The sequence below is a fragment of the Macaca fascicularis genome, chromosome 14, assembly GCF_037993035.2.
Source record: "Macaca fascicularis isolate 582-1 chromosome 14, T2T-MFA8v1.1".
NCBI lineage: Eukaryota > Metazoa > Chordata > Mammalia > Primates > Cercopithecidae > Macaca > Macaca fascicularis.
Genome location: NC_088388.1, coordinates 107436615 through 107456070, shown reverse-complemented (window position 1 = coordinate 107456070; position 19456 = coordinate 107436615). Strand labels below are relative to the sequence as shown.

At 40.0% G+C, this 19456-nt stretch overlaps 1 protein-coding gene across 1 annotated transcript in view; it reads left to right on the top strand.

Annotated features, from left to right (window-relative positions):
- Positions 1 to 19456, top strand: part of C14H11orf65 (chromosome 14 C11orf65 homolog) — a 75443-nt gene that overhangs the window by 5120 nt on the left and 50867 nt on the right. Inside the window, exon 2 of the mRNA XM_005579535.4 lies at positions 767 to 856. Coding sequence (XP_005579592.2) covers positions 776 to 856 — 81 coding nt within the window. The 5' untranslated portion in view covers positions 767 to 775. The remainder of the gene's footprint in view (positions 1 to 766; positions 857 to 19456) is intronic.

Genomic DNA, 19456 nt, shown 5'->3' with positions numbered 1-19456 from the left:
TCCAAGCACTTTCAGAGGCAGAGGTGGGAGGATCACTTGAGTACAAGAATTCAAGACCAGCCTGGGAAACATAGCAAGAACCTGTCTCTACAAAAAATTTTAAAAATTAGCTAGGCATTGTAGTATGTGCCTGTAGTCCCAGCTACTCAGGACAGTGAGGCAGGAGGAGCGATTGAGCCTAAGAGATCAAGGCTACAGTGACCTATGATCCTGCCATGGCATTCTAGCCGAGGCAATAGAGAAAGACTCTGTCTCTTAAAAAATAAAAAGGTGACTATTTTTATTTTTATTATTTTGATATGAAATCTTAATTGTTTTATTTGTACAACTCTTTAATTTTCATTGAGTTCTAGTGGTAGTTTTATAATGGAGCATATAAAATAATTTTAGGCTGGGCACAGTGGCTCACACTTACAATCGCAACACTTTGGGAGGCCAAGCCAGGAGGTGTTTGACACCAGCCTGGACAACATAGCAAGACCCCATCTCTACAAAAACATAATAATTAAAAAAAGAAGGCCAGGTGTGGTGGTGCACGCCTACAGTCCCAGCTACTTAGGAAGTTAAGGTGAGAGGATCACTGAGCCCACCAGTTTGAGGCTGCAGTGAGCTATCGTCACAGCACTGCACTCCAGCCTGGGTGACAGAACAAGAATCTAAAATAGATAAATAAATAAAAATGTCTCTAAAAAAAAAACAAATAAAAATGAAAATAAATTAAAATTATTTTAAATGTACCCTTTTTGTTTTGCTCCTTTTCTTTTAGGAATTTCAAATGCCTTGGGAAGAGGAATTAGAAGTTTTAAAGCAGGATAAAGCTGCCAGAGTCATTCAGCAGGCCTGGAAAAGTTTCCTTGTGAGTTTATTTAGAAGTTTTATTGAGATATAATTTTTATGTCATGAAATTCAAAATGTACAGTTCGATACTTTTTTTTTTTTGAGACAGAATCTCACTCTGTTGCCTAGGCTGGAGTGCAGTGGCATGATCTCGGCTCACTGCAGCTTCTACCTCCCAGGTTCAAGCAATTCTCCCACCTCAGCCTCCCCAGTAGCTGGGATTATAGGCGCACCACCATGCCCGGCTAATTTTTGTATTTTTAGTAGAGATGGGGTTTCACCATGTTGGCCAGGCTGGTCCTGAACTCCTGACTTCAGGTGATCCACCCTTCTCGGCCTCCCAAAGTGCTGGGATTACAGGCATGCGCCACTGCATCCGGCCAGTTCAATGTTCAATACTTTTTATATAAAGTGTACAATTCAGTAGCTTTTAGAATACTTGCAGAATTGTGTGCCACTCTTCACTTTAAAAAGCAGACTTTTTGACTGGGCGTGGTGGCTCACACCTATAATCCCAGCACTTTGAGAGGCTGAGGCGGGTGGATCATCAGAGGTCAGGAGTTCGAGACCAGCCTGACCAACATGGAGATACCCTGTCTCAGCTAAAAATACAAAATTAGCTGGGCATGGTGGCGCATGCCTGTAATCCCAACTACTCGGGAGGCTGAGGCAGGAGAATCGCTTGAACCTGGGAGGTGGAGGTTGTGGTGAGCCTAGATCATGCCATCGCACTTCAGCCTGGGCAACAAAAACAACAAAAAAGCAGACTTTTTTTAACGTTTCAAAAAGTTACAATTATTTCATTAGCTGCACAAATGTTTATTGAGTTCCTGATCTGGGCTAGGCACTTTTATAATGGTTATCAATGAAAGTATCATTAAGAAGATTATTTGCCTTTCACCTCTAAACACTTTATTTCTTGACTGAGGAACCAGCATTGTGAGCAGATGTTAGGAATATAGCCACTCATTAAATATTTATTGAGTACTTATTCTCGAGGAGCTTAAAGTTTGTTAATAATACACTATATCCGGGTTAATGTTGTGGTCACTTGTTGTGCTTTTGTAAGGGTAGAGCTGGTCTTATAGGTGTAAGGAATATTCCAAGTTGAATTATCTGGTTGAGTGAGAGCCAAGAACTAGAATGACCTCACTCTTTTCTCTCTGATAGCAGCAAGACTCTGTGCCTGGTAATTTTATTTTTTTGAGACAGAGTCTGACTCTGTTGCCCAGGCTGGAGTGCAGTGGCCGGATCTCAGCTCACTGCAAGCTCCGCCTCACGGGTTCACGCCATTCTCCTGCCTCAGCCTCCCGAGTAGCTGGGACTACAGGCTCCCACCACCTCGCCCAGCTAGTGTTTTTGTATTTTTTTGGTAGAGACGGGGTTTCAGCGTGTTAACCAGGATGGTCTCGATCTCCTGATCTCGTGATCCGCCTGTCTTGGCCTCCTAAAGTGCTGGAATTACAGGCTTGAGCCACCGCGCCCGGCCTGTGCCTGGTAATTTTAACTGAAGAAATATGGCTCTGTTTGTAACACACACTGATACAAAGGTTTTATGGCTTACAAGACCACCTTTGTATCAGTTAATCACATTTTGTAAAGTTGCTTCATTATTTGCCTATACCAAGGCCATAAAACCTATGCTGGGGTGTAACTATGTTGATTTCTAACACTAAAATAATATGTATTTTTTAAAGATACAGGAATCTCACTACATTGCCCAGGATGGTCTCAAACTCCCGGGCTCAAGTGATCCTCCCACCTCAGCTTCCCAAGTAACTTGCCCTATAGCCGAGCACCATTATACCCAGCTAATCTTCTTTTAAAACTTATTCTTCCTTAGTTGGTTTTGATTGACATATACATCATCTAGGCTTAAGCTTTTCTATTGTTTGCAGCTATTTTCTCTCACATTCAACCAGCCACACACCTTTGACTAACTGTTGTGTTCCTGACATTGTGCTAGGCATTTTACAATATATCCTTGCCCTTAAAGGAGCTTTGGCAGAGAAGCCATGTAAATAGGTGTGTGTGTGTGTGTGTATAGACTGAGGACACATTTCACCTTGTGTCCCTCCAGAACCCCATTGAAATGACACTGTATAGAAGGTTAATCCATAACAAAGAGAGGGGGTTCATGAGCACAGAAAAATTTTATCTAATTTTTGGAAAACTAAAAATAGATGATAGCATCCTTTGGAAAAACTGTAGAAACACTTGCCTAGACACATTTCATAGGGGTTCCAATGAGGGAATTGGTTTGCCATTGGAACCCCAGAGAGGATATGAATTTGGAGTTAACAATTTAAAAGAGCTGGAAGGAGAAGGACTGAAGACAGGGGGTTTAATTGAAGGTCTGTACATGGAGCAGCTGTGCCAGTTGTCTCCAGTCTTTTGTAGACCAAGAGCTGCAGGTAGGTGGATGTTTACTGCTAGTCACAAATCTGCTTGTAGACAGATATATACTATTAGGCAAAAAAGACACAAACCCTGGAGGCTTATCTCTTTTTTAAAAAAAAAAAGAAAAATGAAAAATCAAATGAACTATCTGGAAAAGCTAGTTCTAGCATGGATTTGGCATTCCTCAGTGAAACCCTCTTAATTATGCCCTGTTGCCTGTTAATTTTGGTATTTGAGAGACACCCTGCTTAATAGCTGGCTACCCATTAAAGAAAGCCTGCTAATTGCTTATTCCACTCACATCATGAAGCCCCCAGGCAATTTTCCCACTCCTGAGTGAGAACACTGGGGAGACAGAATACTAACAAAAGATACTCGTACTAGCTCCTAGAAAAATTGACACAGACCTTCATTCTTAAGTATTAATGGACAACCAAGGTTCACTTTTAAGGAAAACCAATAATATCAAAACAGAAAGAAAGAAAAAAGAGATAGAACCCAAAAAAAATAAAAATAGTAATAAATTTAAGTTAGATCAGGATATTGAATGCCTCTAAGAGGGTTATATCCGGGAGGAAAATGGTACCCCATGCAATAGAAAGTATGACAGAGTCTGGATTTAGAAAAAAGAGATTAGAAACTCTGAAAAAGAGCTAACCGTGAAAGTCATGGTTCAGATATGACAGATTAAAATTGTTCTAAGATGTGAAGAGAATACATTTGCTTTTGATTCTAGACACAGCATCTTGATTCTAGATAGAGTCAAGTGGGTGACTTCTAAAAAAGGATGCATAGTTTTAGCACGTTGCTTGGCCGTAGAAGTGAATTATTTGCATAGTTATAGTAATGTAAATGTAGGAATTTTAAAAAATTAAATATTTTAATCTAACATGTACTTCTTTAATAAGTAATATAGAAGAATTTATGATGAAAAATAAATATTTAACCCCATTCTACTTTCTTTCACCCTCATACCCTAAAAGCAACCATTTTTAACTTTTTTTTTTTTTTTTTTGAGATGGAGTCTTGCTCTGCTGCCCAGGCTGGAGTGCAGTGGCTCAATCTTGGCTCACTGCAACCTCCGCCTACTGGGTTCAATCAGTTCTCTGCCTCAGCCTACTGAGTACCTGGGATTACAGGTGCCCACTACCATGCCCAGCTAATTTTTTGTATTTTTAATAGAGATGAGGTTTCACCATCTTGACCAGGCTGGTCTTGAACTCCTGACCTCATGATCCACCCACCTCAGCCTCCCAAAGTGCTGGGATTACAGGCATGAGCCACCTCACCTGGCCCATTTTTAACTATTTTTATTGTAGATCTTCTAGTAGTTACTTCCATGCTTCTAAATAATACGCATGTACAATTATCTTTTATTAACTTTAGAAGTAATCCGTTGGCTTTCTGCAAAGATAATTGAGAACTTAGGTTACTTACCCTCCACAGCCCTGCTTATCTCCCCTCCCAATATCATAATGTTATTTTTTAAATTCCTCTATTTTATTACCTTATTGGTTTAAAGAATATTTAAGTCTTAGTTATCTTGTTCCATCAGGCTGACATAGGCTCTCTTCACTCCACATTATATATGATGAGAACATAAGTATCCCTACCCTTTTCTTTACCTCTCCTCTCCATCTTCAAACCGCCAAGATCTATTACCTGTACTATTACGTTATAAGTATTCTCTGGAGGAGTTCGTATATCCTCAATGCAAGTCCTTTGTTAAATACTATATGTGTTGAATATCTTCTCCCAGGCTTGCCTCATTCCTCTAAGAAGTTCTTAATGAAAAGAAGTCTTTAATTTTAATAAAGTCCAGTTTGCGACTTTTTCTCTTTCTTTCCTTCTTTTCTTTCTTTTTTTTTCTTTCTTTGACAGGGTTTAACTCTTTTGCCCATGCTAGAGTGCAGTCGCGTGATCACAGGTCACTGTAACCTTGAACTCCTGGGCTCAAGCAATCCTCCCGCCTCAGCCTCCTGTTTGGACTACAGGTGTGCACTACCACGCCTGGCTAATTTTTAAATTTTCTGTAGAGACAGGGTCTCTCTATGTTGCCAAGGCTGGTGTTGAACTCCTGGCCTCAAGCAATCCTCCCACCTTGGCCTCCCAAAGTGCTGAAATTACAGATGTCAGCCACCATGTCCAGCCACCACTTTTTCTTCATGGTTAGTGCTTTCTGCATCCTGTTTAAGAAATGTTGTCTAACCTAGTCAGAAGATATTTTCCTTATGTTTGTCCTAGAGGCTTAATTGCTTTAGTTTCAGATTGAGATCTAGTATCCATCTCAAATTAATTTTTGTGTATACTCAGAGGTACAAAGTTCGTTTTTTTCTTATGGATATCCAACAGATCAAATACCTTTGATTGAAAATACCATCCTTTTCACAATAAATTGCTGTGGTGCCATTGTTTAAATCATGTAATCATATATGTAAAGTGTTTCTGTAGTGTCTATTCTGTTGCATTGGTCTATTTGTGTATATTTATTTATTTATTTTTTAAGACGGAGTCTCACCCTGTTGCCTAGGCTGGAGTATAGTGGCACAATCTCGGCTCACTGAAATCTCCATCTCTCAGGTTCAAGCAATTCTCCTGCCTCAGCCTCCCAAGTAGCTGGGACTACAGGCATGCGTCACCATGCCTGGGTACTTTCCGTACTTTTTGTAGATGGGATGTCTTGCCGTGTTGCCCAGGCTGGTCTCTAAGTCCTGAGCTCAAGTGATCTACCTGCCTTGGCCTCCCAAAGTGCTGGTATTACAGGCATGAGCCACCATACCTGGCCCATGTCTTTGGATCTTAAATTTCTCTCCATGAGGTTCTTTTTTTTTCTTTTTTTTTTTTTGAGCCGGAGTCTTGCTTTGTCACCCAGGCTGGAGTGCAGGGGCATGATCTTAGCTCACTGCAACCACTGCCTCCCAGGTTCAAGCAATTCTCCTGCCTCAGCCTCCCGAGTAGCTGGGATTACAGGCATGTGCCACCACACCTGGCTAATTTTTGTATTTTTAGTGGAGATGGGGTTTCACTATGTTGGTCAGGCTGGTCTTGAACTCCTAACCTCATGATCTGCCTGCCTTGACCTCCCAAAGTGCTGGGATTACAGGCATGAGCCACTGTGCCTGGCCTCTAATTGCTTTTTTATAAATTCCTTTGGATTTTCTTAGTCATGTTATCTTTGAATGATGACAGTTTTACTTTTCTTTTGTGAACATTATACCTTTGGTTTATAGAAACACCACTGATTTTTGTATGTTGAGTTTGTAACTTTACTAAATTTGCTTATCATTTTTAACAGTTTTTTGATAGAGTCTTTAAGGTCTTCTATATATAAGATCATGTGATCTGCAAGCAGAGACAATTTAACATCTTCCTTTTCCATTTGTATGTCATTTCTTTCTCTTGCCTAATTTCTCTGGCTGAGATTTCCAGTGCCATGTTGAGTACAAGTAGTAAGCAGAGGCATCCTTGTTCCTGATCTTAGAGAAGAAACTTTTAACTTTTCACCGTTGAGTATGATGTTAACTGTGGACTTGTCATATGTGACCTTTAAAGGTAAATTAAGGAATATATTGAGACAAACAAACTGGAGACATACCAAAACTTATGGGATGCAGCAAAGGCAATTCTAAAAGGCAATTTCATAGCAATAAATGCCTACATCACAAAACAAGAAAGATCTCAAACAACCTAATGTTACACTTCAAGGAACTAGAAACAGAAGAACAAACTAAGACCAAAGTTAGCAGAAGGAAGGAAATAAAGATTAGAGCAGAAATAATTGAAATAAAAACTTGAAAAACAATAGGAAAGATCAACAAAACTAAGAGTTGGGTTTTTGAAAAGATAAACAAAATTGGCAAATCTTTAACTAGACTAACTAATTTAAAAAAAGAAAATCAGGTGTGGTGGCACACGTCTGTAGTCCCAGCTACTTGGGAGGCTGAGGTAGAAAGATCACTTTAGCCCAAGAGTTTGAGTCCAGCCTTGGCAGCACAGTGAGACTACATCTCTAAAAATAAATAAATAAATAAAAATGTAAAAGTAGGCCTGGTGCAGTGGCTCACGCCTGTAATCCCAGCACTTTGGGAGGCTGAGTTGGGCAGATCACCTGAGGTCGGGAGTTTGAGACCAGCCTGACCAATATGGAGAAACCTCGTCTCAATTAAAAACACAAAATTAGCTGGGTGTGGTGGCACATGCCTGTCATGCCAACTACTCGGGAGGCTGAGGCAGGAGAATCGCTTGAACCTGGGAGGCGGAGGTTGCAGTGAGCTGAGATTGTGCCATTGCACCCCAGCCTGGGCAACAAGAGTGAATCTGTCTTAAAAACAAACAAACAAACAAAAACAAAAAAAGGAAAAGTTAAAAAAAAAAAAAGACTCAAAATCAGAAATGAAAGATGAGACATTACAACTGATACTACAGAAATACAAAGGATAGTAAGAAACTACTATGAACAATTATAAGCCAATAAATAGGATAACTTAGAAGAAATGGGAAAATTCTTAGATACATATAACCTCCCAAGATGGAATCATGAAGAAATAGAAAATATGAACAGACCAATAATGAGTAAGGAGATTGGATCAGTAATAAAAAACCTCCCATCAAAGAAAAGCCCAGGATGGCTTCACTGTTGAATTCACTGATGGCCTTACTATTGAATTCTACTAAACATTTAAAGAAGAAATAATAACCTGCCCTTTTCAAACTCTTTCAAAAAATTGAAGAGGAGAGCATACTTCTAACCTTATTTACAAAGCCAACATGACTTGGCTACTGAGGCCAGACAAGGATGCTATAATAAAATTACAGGCTAATACCCCTGATGAACATGGATGAATAGGATCTTTAACAAAATACTAGCAAACTGAATTTAACGGCACATTAAAATAATGATCAAGTGAGATTTATTCTTTGTGTGCAAGGTGGTTCAACATATACAAATCAATAAATGCGATGACCATATTAACAAAATAAAGGACAAAAACCATATGATCACTTCAATAGATATTTCGTATATTTTACAACACTTCTTGTCTGAAAGAACATTTTATTTTATATTGATATAGCTACCCTAGTGTCCTTTTGGTGAGTACATGACATCTTTTCTTATTCTTTTACTTTTCAGCTTTTTGTGCCCTTATATTTAAATTGTGTCTCTTGTAAACAAAATACAGTTGGATTTAATTTTCCATAATTCTAAATAATCTTTGTCTTTTAATTAGCATGTTTAGACCATTTGTATTTATTGTAATTACTGTATTCATTGGGCTTAAGGCTGCCATCTTGCTGTTTGTTTTCTACTTGTCTGATCTGTTCTTCCTGTATTTCCCCCTCCCTTTTCCCTTTCTTTGTAGTAATTAAATATTGTTAGTTTGTCATTATTTTCTTCTCTATTAACTTTGTAGTTATTTTGATTAAAGATGCCATAAGTTGTTTTCTATTTCTCCTATTGACAGCAGGTGGCAATATTTTCCTTTTCTTTTTTTAAATTATTTTATTTAAAAAAATTTTTTTTAAATTATACTTTAAGTTCTAGGGTCCTTATGCACAAAGTACAGGTTTTTGTTACATATGTGTACATGTGCCATATTGGTGTGCTGCACCCATTAAGTCGTAATTTACGTTAGGTATGTCTCCTAATGCTCTCCCTCCCCTCTCCCCCTACCCCATGACAGGCCCTGGTGTGTGATGTTCCCCACCCTGTGTCCAAGTGTTCTCATTGTTCAATTCCCACCTGTGAGTGAGAACATACAGTGTTTGGTTTCCTGTCCTTGCGATAGTTTGCTCAGAATGATGGTTTCCAGCTTCATCCATGTCCCTACAAAGGACATGAACTCATCCTTTCTTATGGCTGCATAGTATTCCATGGTGTATATGTGCCACATTTTCCTAATCCAGTCTACCATTCATGGACATTTGGATTGCTTCCAAGTCTTTGCTACTGTGAATAGTGCCACAGTAAACATAAGTGTGCATGTGTCTTTTTTTTTTTTTTTTTTTTTTTTTGAGATGGAGTCTTGCTCTGTCGCCCGGGCTGGAGTGCAGTGGCCGAATCTCAGCTCACTACAAGCTCTGCCTCCCAGATTTACGCCATTCTCCTGCCTCAGCCTCCCGAGTAGCTGGGACTACAGGCGCCTGCCACCTCGCCCGGCTAGTTTTTTGTATTTTTTAGTAGAGACGGGGTTTCACCGTGCTAGCCAGGATGGTCTCGATCTCCTGACCTCGTGATCCCTCCTGACCTCGTGATCCGCCCGTCTCGGCCTCCCAAAGTGCTGGGATTACAGGCTTGAGCCACCGCGCCCGGCCGCATGTGTCTTTATAGCAGCATGATTTATAATCCTTTGAGTAAATATACCCAGTAGTGGGATTGCTGGGTCAAATGGTATTTCTAGTTCTAGATCCTTGAGGAATCGCCACACTGTCTTCCACAATGGTTGAACTAGTTTACAGTCCCACCAACAGTGTAAAAGTGTTCCTATTTCTCCACATTCTTTCCAGCACCTATTTTCTGACTTTTTAATGATCGCCATTCTAACTGGTGTGAGATGGTATCTCATTGTGGTTTTGATTTGCATTTCTCTGATGGCCAGTGATGATGAGCATTTTTTCATGTGTCTGTTGGCTGCATAAATGTCTTCTTTTGATAAGTATCTGTTCATATCCTCCACCCACTTTTTGATGGGGTTGTTTGATTTTTTTTCTTGTAAATTTGTTTAAGTTCTTTGTGTAAGCCTTTGTCAGATGGGTAGATTGTAAAAATTTTCTCCCATTCTGTAGGTTGCCTGTTCGCTCTGATGGTAGTTTCTTTTGCTCTGCAGAAGCTCTTTAGTTTAATCCCATTTGTCAATTTTGGCTTCTGTTGCCATTGCTTTTGATGTTTTAGTCATGAAGTCTTTGCCCATGCCTATGTCCTGAATGGTATTGCCTAGGTTTTCTTCTAGGGTTTTTATGGTTTTAGGTCTAACATTTAAGTCTCTAATCCATCTTGAATTAATTTTTGTATAAGGTGTAAGGAAGGGATCCAATTTCAGCTTTCTACATATGGCTAGCCAGTTTTCCCAACACCATTTATTAAATAGGGAATCCTTTCCCCATTTCTTGTTTTTGTCAGGTTTGTCAAAGGTCAGATGGTTGTAGATATGTGGTATTATTTCTGAGGACTCTGTTCTTTTCCATTGGTCTATATCTCTGTTTTGGTATCAGTACTATGCTGTTTTGATTACTGTAGCCTTGTAGTATAGTTTGAAGTCAGGTAGCATGATGCCTCCAGCTTTATTCTTTTGGCTTAGGATTGTCTTGGCTATGTGGGCTCTTTTTTGGTTCCATGTGAACGTTAAAGTAGTTTTTTCCAATTCTGTGAAGAAAGTCTTTGGAAGCTTAATGGGGATGGCATTGAATCTATAAATTACCTTGGGCAGTATGATCATTTTCACGATATTGATTCTTCCTATCCATGAGCATGGAATGTTCTTCTATTTGTTTGTGTCCTCTTTTATTTAGTTGAACAGTGGTTTGTAGTTCTCCTTGAAGAGGTCCTTCACATCCCTTGTAAGTTGGATTCCTAGGTATTTTATTCTCTTTGAAGCAGTTGTGAATGGGAGATCACTCATGATTTGGCTGTTTGTCTGTTATTGGTGTATAGGACTGCTTGTGATTTTTGCACATTGATTTTGTATCCTGAGACTTTGCTGAAGTTGCTTATCAGCTTAAGGAGATTTGAGGCTGAGACAATGGGGTTTTCTAAATATACAATCATGTCATCTGCAAACAGAGACAATGTGACTTCCTCTCTTCCTGATCGAATACCCTTTATTTCTTTCTCCTGCTGATTGCCCTGGCCAGAACTTCTAATACTTTGTTGAATAGGAGTGGTGAGAGAGGGCATCCCTGTCTTGTGCCAGTTTTCATAGGGAATGCTTCCAGTTTTTGCCCATTCAGTATGATATTGGCTGTGGGTTTGTCATAAATAGCTCTTATTATTTTGAAATACGTCCCATCAATACCTAGTTTATTGAGAGTTGTTAGCATGAAGGGCTGTTGAATTTTGTCGAAGGCCTTTTCTGCATCTATTGAGATAATCATGTAGTTTTTGTCTTTGGTTCTGTTTATATGATGGATTACGTTTATTGATTTATGTGTATTGAACTAGCCTTGCATCCCAGGGATGAAGCCGACTTGATCGTGGTGGATAAGCTTTTTGATGTACTGTTGGATTCCGTTTGCCCGTATTTTATTGAGGATTTTTGCATCAATGTTCATCAGGGATATTGGTCTAAAATTCTCTTTTTTTGTTGTGTCTCTGCCAGGCTTTGGAATCAGAATGATGCTGGCCTCATAAAAATGAGTTAGAGAGGATTCCCTCTTTTTCTATTGATTGGAATAGTTTCAGAAGGAATGGTACCAGCTCTTTGTACCTCTGGTAGAATTTGGCTGTGCATCCATCTGGTCCTGGACTTTTTTTGGTTGGTAGGCTATTAATTATTGCCTCAAATTCAGAGCCTGTTATTGATCTATTCAGGGATTCATCTTCTTCATGGTTTAGTCTTGGGAGGGTATATGTGTCCTGGCATTTATCTGTTTCTTCTAGGTTTTCTAGTTTATTTGCATAGAGGTGTTTATAGTATTCTCTGATGGTAGTCTGTATTTCTGTGGGATCGGTGGTGATATCCCCTTTATCATTTTTTATTGCATCTATTTAATTCTTCTCTCTTTTCTTCTTTATTAGTCTTGCTAGCAGTCTATCAATTTTGTTGATCATTTCAAAAAACCAGCTCCTGGCTTCATTGATTTCTTTGAAGGGTTTTTTTTGTGTCTCTGTCTCCTTCAGTTCTGCTCCAATCTTGGTTATTTCTTGCCTTCTGCTAGCTTTTGAATGTGTTTGCTCTTGCTTCTCTAGTTCTTTTAATTGTGATGTTAGGATGTCAATTTTAGATCTTTCCTGCTTTCTCTTATGGGCACTTAGTGCTATAAATTTCCCTCTACACACTGCTTTAAATGTGTCCCAGAAATTCTGGTATGTTGTGTCTTTGTTCTCACTGGTTTCGAAGAACATCTTTATTTCTGCCTTCATTTTGTTATGTACCCAGTAGTCATTCAGGAGCAAGTTGTTCAGTTTCCATGTGGTTGAGCGGTTTTGAGGGAATTTCTTAATCCTGAGTTCTACTTTGATTGCACTGTGGTCTGAGAGACAGTTTGTTATAATTTCTGTTCTTTTACATTTGCTGAGGAGTGCTTTACTTCCAACTATGTGATCAGTTTTGGAATAAGTGTGATGTGGTGCTGAGAAGAATGTATATTCTGTTGATTTGGGGTGGAGAGTTCTGTAGATGTCTATTAGGTCCACTTGGTGCAGAGGTAAGTTCAGTTCCTGGATATCCTTGTTAACTTTCTGTCTTATTGATCTGTCTAATGTTGACAGTGGGGTGTTAAAGCCTCCCATTATGATTGTGTGGGAGTCTAGTCTCTGTAGGTCTCTAAGGACTTGCTTTATGAATCTGGGTGCTCCTGTATTGGGTGCATATATATTTAGGATAGTTAGCTCTTCTTGTTGAATTGATCCCTTTACCATTATGTAATGGCCTTCTTTGTCTGTTTTGACCTTTGTTGGTTTAAAGTCTGTTTTATCAGAGACTAGGATTGCAACCCCTGCTGTTTTTTGTTTGTTTGTTTGTTTGTTTGTTTTCCATTTGCTTGGTAGATCTTCCTTCAACCCTTTATTTTGAGCCTGTGTGTGTCTCTGCAGGTGAGATGGGTCTCCCGAATACGGCACACTGATGGGTCTTGACTCTTCATCCAATTTGCCAGTCTTGTCTTTTAATTGTAGCATTTAGCTCATTTACATTTAAGGTTAGTATTGTTATGTGTGAATTTGATCCTGTCATTATGATGTTAGCTGGTTATTTTGATCCTTAGTTGATGCACTTTCTTCCTAGCATTGATGGTCTTTACAATTTGGCTTGTTTTTGCAGTGGCTGGTACCGGTTGTTCTTTCCATGTTTAGTGCTTCCTTCAGGAGCTCTTGTAAGGCAGGCCTGGTGGTGACAAAATCTCTTAGCATTTGCTTGTCTGTAAAGGATTTTATTTCTCCTTTGGTTATGAAGCTTAGTTTGACTGGATATGAAATTCTGGGTGGAAAATTCTTTTCTTTAAGAATGTTGAATATTGGCCCCCACTCTCTTCTGGCTTGTAGAGTTTCTGCCGAGAGATCTGTTGTTAGTCTGATGGGTTTCCCTTAGTGGGTAACCTGACCTTTCTCTCTGGTTGCCCTTAATATTTTTTCCTGCCTTTCGACTTTGATGAATCTGACAATTATGCGTTTTAGAGTTGCTCTTCTCGAGGAGTATCTTTGTGACTTTCCTGAATTCGAATGTTAGCCTGTCTTGCTAGGTTGGGGAAGTTCTCCTGGATAATATTCTGACGAGTGTTTTCCAACTTGACTCCATTCTCCCCTTCACTTTCAGGTACACCAGTCAGACGTAGATTTGGTCTTTTCACATAGTCCCATATTTCTTGGAGGCTTTATTCATTTCTTTTTACTCTTTTTTCTCTAAACTTCTCTTCTTGCTTCATTTCATTCATTTGATCTTCAATCACTGATACCCTTTCTTCCACTTGATCAAATCGGCTACTGATGCATGTGCATGTGTCATGTAGTTCTCGTGCCATGGTTTTCAGCTCCATCAAGTCATTTAAGGTCTTCTCTACACTGTTTATTCTAGTTAGTCATTCGTCTCATCTTTTTTCAAGGTTTTTAGCTTCTTTGCAATGGGCTCAAACATCCTCCCTTAGCTCAGAGAAGTTTGTTATTACTGATCATCTGAAGCCTCCTTCTCTCAACTCATCAAAGTCATTCTCCATCCAGCTTTGTTCCATTGCTGGCAAGAAGCTGCGTTCCTTTGGAGGAGAAGAGGCATTCTGATTTTTAGAATTTTCAGCTTTTCTCCTCTAGTTTCTCCCCATCTTTGGTCTTTGATGATGGTGATGTACAGATGGGGTTTTGGTGTGGATGTCCCTTCTGTTTGTTAGTTTTCCTTCTAACAGTCAGGACCCTCAGCTGCAGGTCTGTTGGAGTTTGCTGGAAGTCCACTCCAGACCTTGTTTTCCTGGGTATCCCCAGCAGAGGCTGCAGAACAGCAAATATTGCAGAACGACAAATGTTGCTGCCTGATCCTTCCTCTAGAAGCTTCGTCTCAGAGGGGTACCTGGCTGTATGAGGTGTCAGTGGGCTCCTACTGGGAGGTGCCTCCCAATTAGGCTCCTCAGGGGTCAAGGACCCACTTGAGGAGGCAGTCTGTCCGTTCTCAGATCTCAAACTCCGTGCTGAGAGAACCACTACTCTCTTCAAAGCTGTCAGACAAGGACGTTTAAGTCTGCAGAAGTTTCTGCTGCCTTTTGTTCAGCCATGCCCTGCCCCCAGAGGTGGAGTCTAAAAAGGCAGGCAGGCCTCCTTGAGCTGTGATGGGCTCCACCCAGTTTAAGCTTCCCGCCACTTTGTTTACCTACTCAAGCCTCAGCAATGGCAGATTCCCCTCCCCCAGCCTCACTGCCGCCTTGCAGTTCAATCTCAGACTGCTGTGCTAGCAGTGAGTGAGGCTCCGTGGGTGTGTGACCCTCCGAGCCAGGTGCAGGATATAACCTCCTGGTGTGCCGTTTGCTAAGACTGTTGGAACAGCGCAGTATTAGGGTGGGAGTGTCCCAATTTTCCAGGTACCGTCTGTCATGGCTTCCCTTGGCTAGGAAAGGGAATTCCCTGACCCCTTGTGCTTCCCGGGTGAGGCGATGCCCTGCCCTCATGAGCTTTGGCTCATGCTCTGTGGGCTGCACCCACTCTCCGACAAGCCCCAGTGAGATGAACCCAGTACCTTAGTTGGAAATGGAGATATCACCTGTCTTCTGCATCGCTCACGCTGGGAGCTGTAGACTGTAGCTGTTCCTATTTGGCCATCTTGGAACCTCCTCTTCCTATCAGTCAATATTTTCCCTTTCATCTAGGCTATTTTAGTAGCTTGCTTTACCATTAAAACCAATAAAATAGGACATCACATTCTGGGACCTCTTAGTCTAGGTCATAAAACGCATTGCATTGTCCATGTCTGTGTCCTGAAATGTTCATTCTGAGTGAGAACAGCCACCATGTAATATTCCAGCCCACTTAACCAGATACATAAGTGAAAAGGCTGTTTTTTATATTCCATCCTCAATAAATGTAATAAGAGACCTAGCTGACAGCTAGAATTGAGGTCTCTGACATTGGGCCCCAGTTGAGCCATCTCAGCCATTTCTACTATTCAAGTCATCCCAGCTGAAGCCTCAGTCATTGTGGAGATGAGAAAAGACTTCTCTGCTATTCCTTACCAGAATTCATAACCCATAATTGTGAGCATAATAAAATGGTGGTTTTACTAAGTTTTGAGGTACTTTAATGCACAATAGTAGATGATTAGAACAGCTACATTTTCTTTTAGAGGGTTAAGCTAGAAAGGGCAAAGTTACAATATTTGCCCTTGATTAGTTAGTCTCTACCTTAAGTTGGTACTTTTACCCTTTTCAGAACAATGTAAGAATCTTGTAACATGTTAACTCACGTTAGCCCTTTCACCTTTTTCCTATTATTTCCAGATATTTAACTTACACTTCTGTTTTAAATACCAGAAGACATTATCATTCTTGTTTTAAACAGCCAGTATTCACTTTTTTATTGTAGTAAAATGTTAATAACATAAAATTTACCAGTTTAACTGTTTTTAGGTGTATAACTCAGTTACATTAAATACATTCATAATGTTGTGCACCCATCACCACTATCCATTTCCACAGCTTTTTCATAATCCCAAACAAAACCTCGTGTACCCATTAACCAAAAACTTCCTAACCACCAGACCCCATTTATCTCTATTCTACTTTGTGTCTCTGTGTCTTGTGTCCTATTTTAGGTACCTCATTTAAGTGGATTTGTTTTTTTGTACTGGCTTATTTTACTCAACATAACATTTTCAAGGTTCATCCAACTTATAGCATGTATCAGAATTTCATTCCTTCCTAAGGATGGATCATATTCCATTATATATCTATATGCTACATTGTATTTATCCATTCATCTGTTAATGGACATTTGGGTTATTTCCACTTTTTGGTTACTGTGAATAATGCTGCTAAGAAATTGATGTAGCCGGGTACGGTGGCTCACACCTGTAATCCCAGCACTTTGGGAGGCTGAGGCGGGTGGATCACAAGGTCAGAAGATCGAGACCATCCTGGCTAACATGCTGAAACCCTGTCTCTACCGAAAATACAAAAAATTAGCCGGGCATGGTGGTGGGCGCCTCGGGAGACTGAGGCAGGAGAATGGCGTGAATCCGGGAGGCAGAGCTTGCAGTGAGCTGAGATCACGCCACTGCACTCCATCCTGGGTGACAGAGGAAGACTCCGTCTCAAAAAAAAAATAGAAATTGATGTAAAGGTATCTGTTTGAGCCATTGCTTTCTTTTGGATATATGTCTGGAAGTGGAATTGCTGGATTATGTTGTAATTCTACGTTTGACTTTGTGAGGAACTGCCAAAGTTTACTACAGTGGCTGTACCATTTTACATTCCCACCAGCAATGCACAAGGTTTCCAATTTCTCTATATCCTTGCCAATACTTGTTATTTTCAAGTTTTTTGAAACTTGACACTAGCCATCCTAATGGATGTTAAGTGATATCTCATTGTGGTTTTGATTTACATTTCTCTTATGACTAGTGATATTGAGCATCTTTTCTGTCCTTATTGACCACTCGTAAGTCTTCTTTGGAGAAATATATATTCAAGACCTTTGCCCATTTTTACATTGAGTTGTTCTTTTGTTGTTGAGATGTAGGAGTTCTTTATTTTTCAAAGATCTGCTTTGCAAATATTTTCTCCCATTTTTGTGGATTGCCCTTTTACTGTCTTGATAGTGTCCTTTGATGAACAAAAAGTTTTAATTTTTTTTTGTTTTGTTTTTTTAGATGGAGTCTCACTCTGTCACCCAGGCTGGAGTGCAGTGGCACAGTCTCAGTTCACTGCAACTTCTGCTCCCTGGGTTCAAATGATTCTTCTGCCTCAGCCTCCCAAGTAGCTGTGACTACAGGCAACCACCACCATGCCTGACTAATTTTTGTATTTTAGTAGAAACAGGTTTCAGTATGTTGGCCAGACTGGTCTCAAACTCCTGACCTCAAGTGATCTGCCCACCTTGGCCTCCCAAAGTGCTGGGATTACAAGTGTGAGCCACTGCACCCAGTCTAATTTTTATATGGTCCATTTTATCTTTTTGTTCATTTTGTTTATTGTTTTGGTGTTATATCCAAGAAATCGTTACCAAATCCAATGTCAAGAAGCTTTTCCCCCACATTTTCTTCTAGGAGTTTTATGACTTTAACTCTTATATTTGGATCTTTGTGTTTTTTTTTTTTTTTTCCCAGACAGAGTCTTGCTTTGTTGCCCAAGCTGGAGTGCAATTGCTCAATCTCAGCTCAGTGCAAACTCCGCCTCCCAGGTTCAAGGGGTTATTTTGCCTCAGCCTACCGAGTAGCCAGTACTACAGGCATGCGCCACATGCCTGGCTAATTTTTGTATTTTTAGTGGAGACGGGGTTTCACCATTTTGGCCAGGCTGGTCTCAAACTACTGACCTTGAGTGATCTGCCCATCTCGGCCTCCCAAAGTGCTGAAATTATAGGTGTGAGCCACTGCGTGCCACCTAGATCTTTGATCCATTTTGACTTAATGTTGCATATGGTGTAAATTAAGGACCCAATTTCATTATTTTTCATGTGGGTATATAATTTTCGCAGATACATTTGTTGAAAATACTGTCCTCCTCATTTGATGGTTTTGAAACCCTTGTCAAAAATGAGTTGATGACATATATATGAGTCTATTTGGAGGCTCTCTGTGCTATTCCGTTGGCCTATATATCTGTCCTTATGCCAGTACCAAACTGTTTTGATTATTGTAGCTTTAGTAAGTTTTGAAATCAGAAAGTATGCCTCTTCCAACTCACACTTTTTCACTTATTTTATTCTTTTTCAAGACTGTTTGGCTATTCAGGGTCCCTTGCATTCCACATAGATTTTAGGATGGGCTTTTCTATTTTTTAAAAAAATGCCATTGGGATTTTGGACAGTGATAACATTGAATCTGTACATTGCTTTGGGTAATACTGTCATCTTAACAATACTAAGGTTTCCAATCCATGAATGTGGGGAGTCTTTCCATTTATTTTTATTTATATTTTCTTTAATTTCAATATCCCTTTTTTTTTTTAAGACTGAGTCTCGCTGTGTCACCAGGCTGGAGTACAGTGGTGCAATCTCAGCTCACTACAACCTCTGCCTCTGCCTCCCAGATTCAAGCAATTCTCCTGCCTCAGCTTCCCAAGTAGCTGGGATTACAGACACGTGCCATCATGCCCTGCTAATTTTTGTATGTTTAGTAGGGATGTGGTTTCACCATGTTGGCCAGGATGGTTTCAATCTTTTGACCTCATGATCTGCCCGCCTCAGCCTCCCAAAGTGCTGGGATTACAGGCGTGAGCCACTGCGCCCGGCCTTCAGTATCTATTTTTATCTATCCAGATACAAACCATTTCCAGAGCCCTTCATTTCTTCCTACAGCCTTCTTTGCTTCCTTATGGTATTAATTTTCTGCCAACTCAAGAATTCTCTGTAGTTTGTTTTTGTTTTTGAGAGGCAGGTTCTTGCTCTGTCACCCAGGCTGGAGTGCACTGGGGCAATCATAGCTCACTGCAGCCTTGAATTCATGAGCTCAAGTGATCCTCCTGCCTCAACCTACTGAGTAGCTAGGACTTCAGGTGTGCATCACCACACCTAGATAATTTTTAAAATTTTGTCCCCCTCCCCCCACTTTTTTTTTTTTTTTTTTTGGTAGTAATGGTTTCTTGCTATTTTGACCTGGTGGGTCTCAAACTCCTGGCCTCAAGTGATCTTCCCATGTCAGCCTCCCAAAGTTCTGGAATTATAGATGTGAGCCACCTATACACTCTGTAGTATTTCTTAGAAGATTTCTTAGATACCAGACCTCTTGTGAAAAATCCCTTCAGCTTTTGTTTGTCTAAAAACATATTTATTTCCTTTTTATTTTCAAAGAATATTATCACATTTCATAGAAATCTAGACTGGCATGTTACTGGGATTTTTTCCCCCCCTCAGCATTCAGATGGTATTCCATTC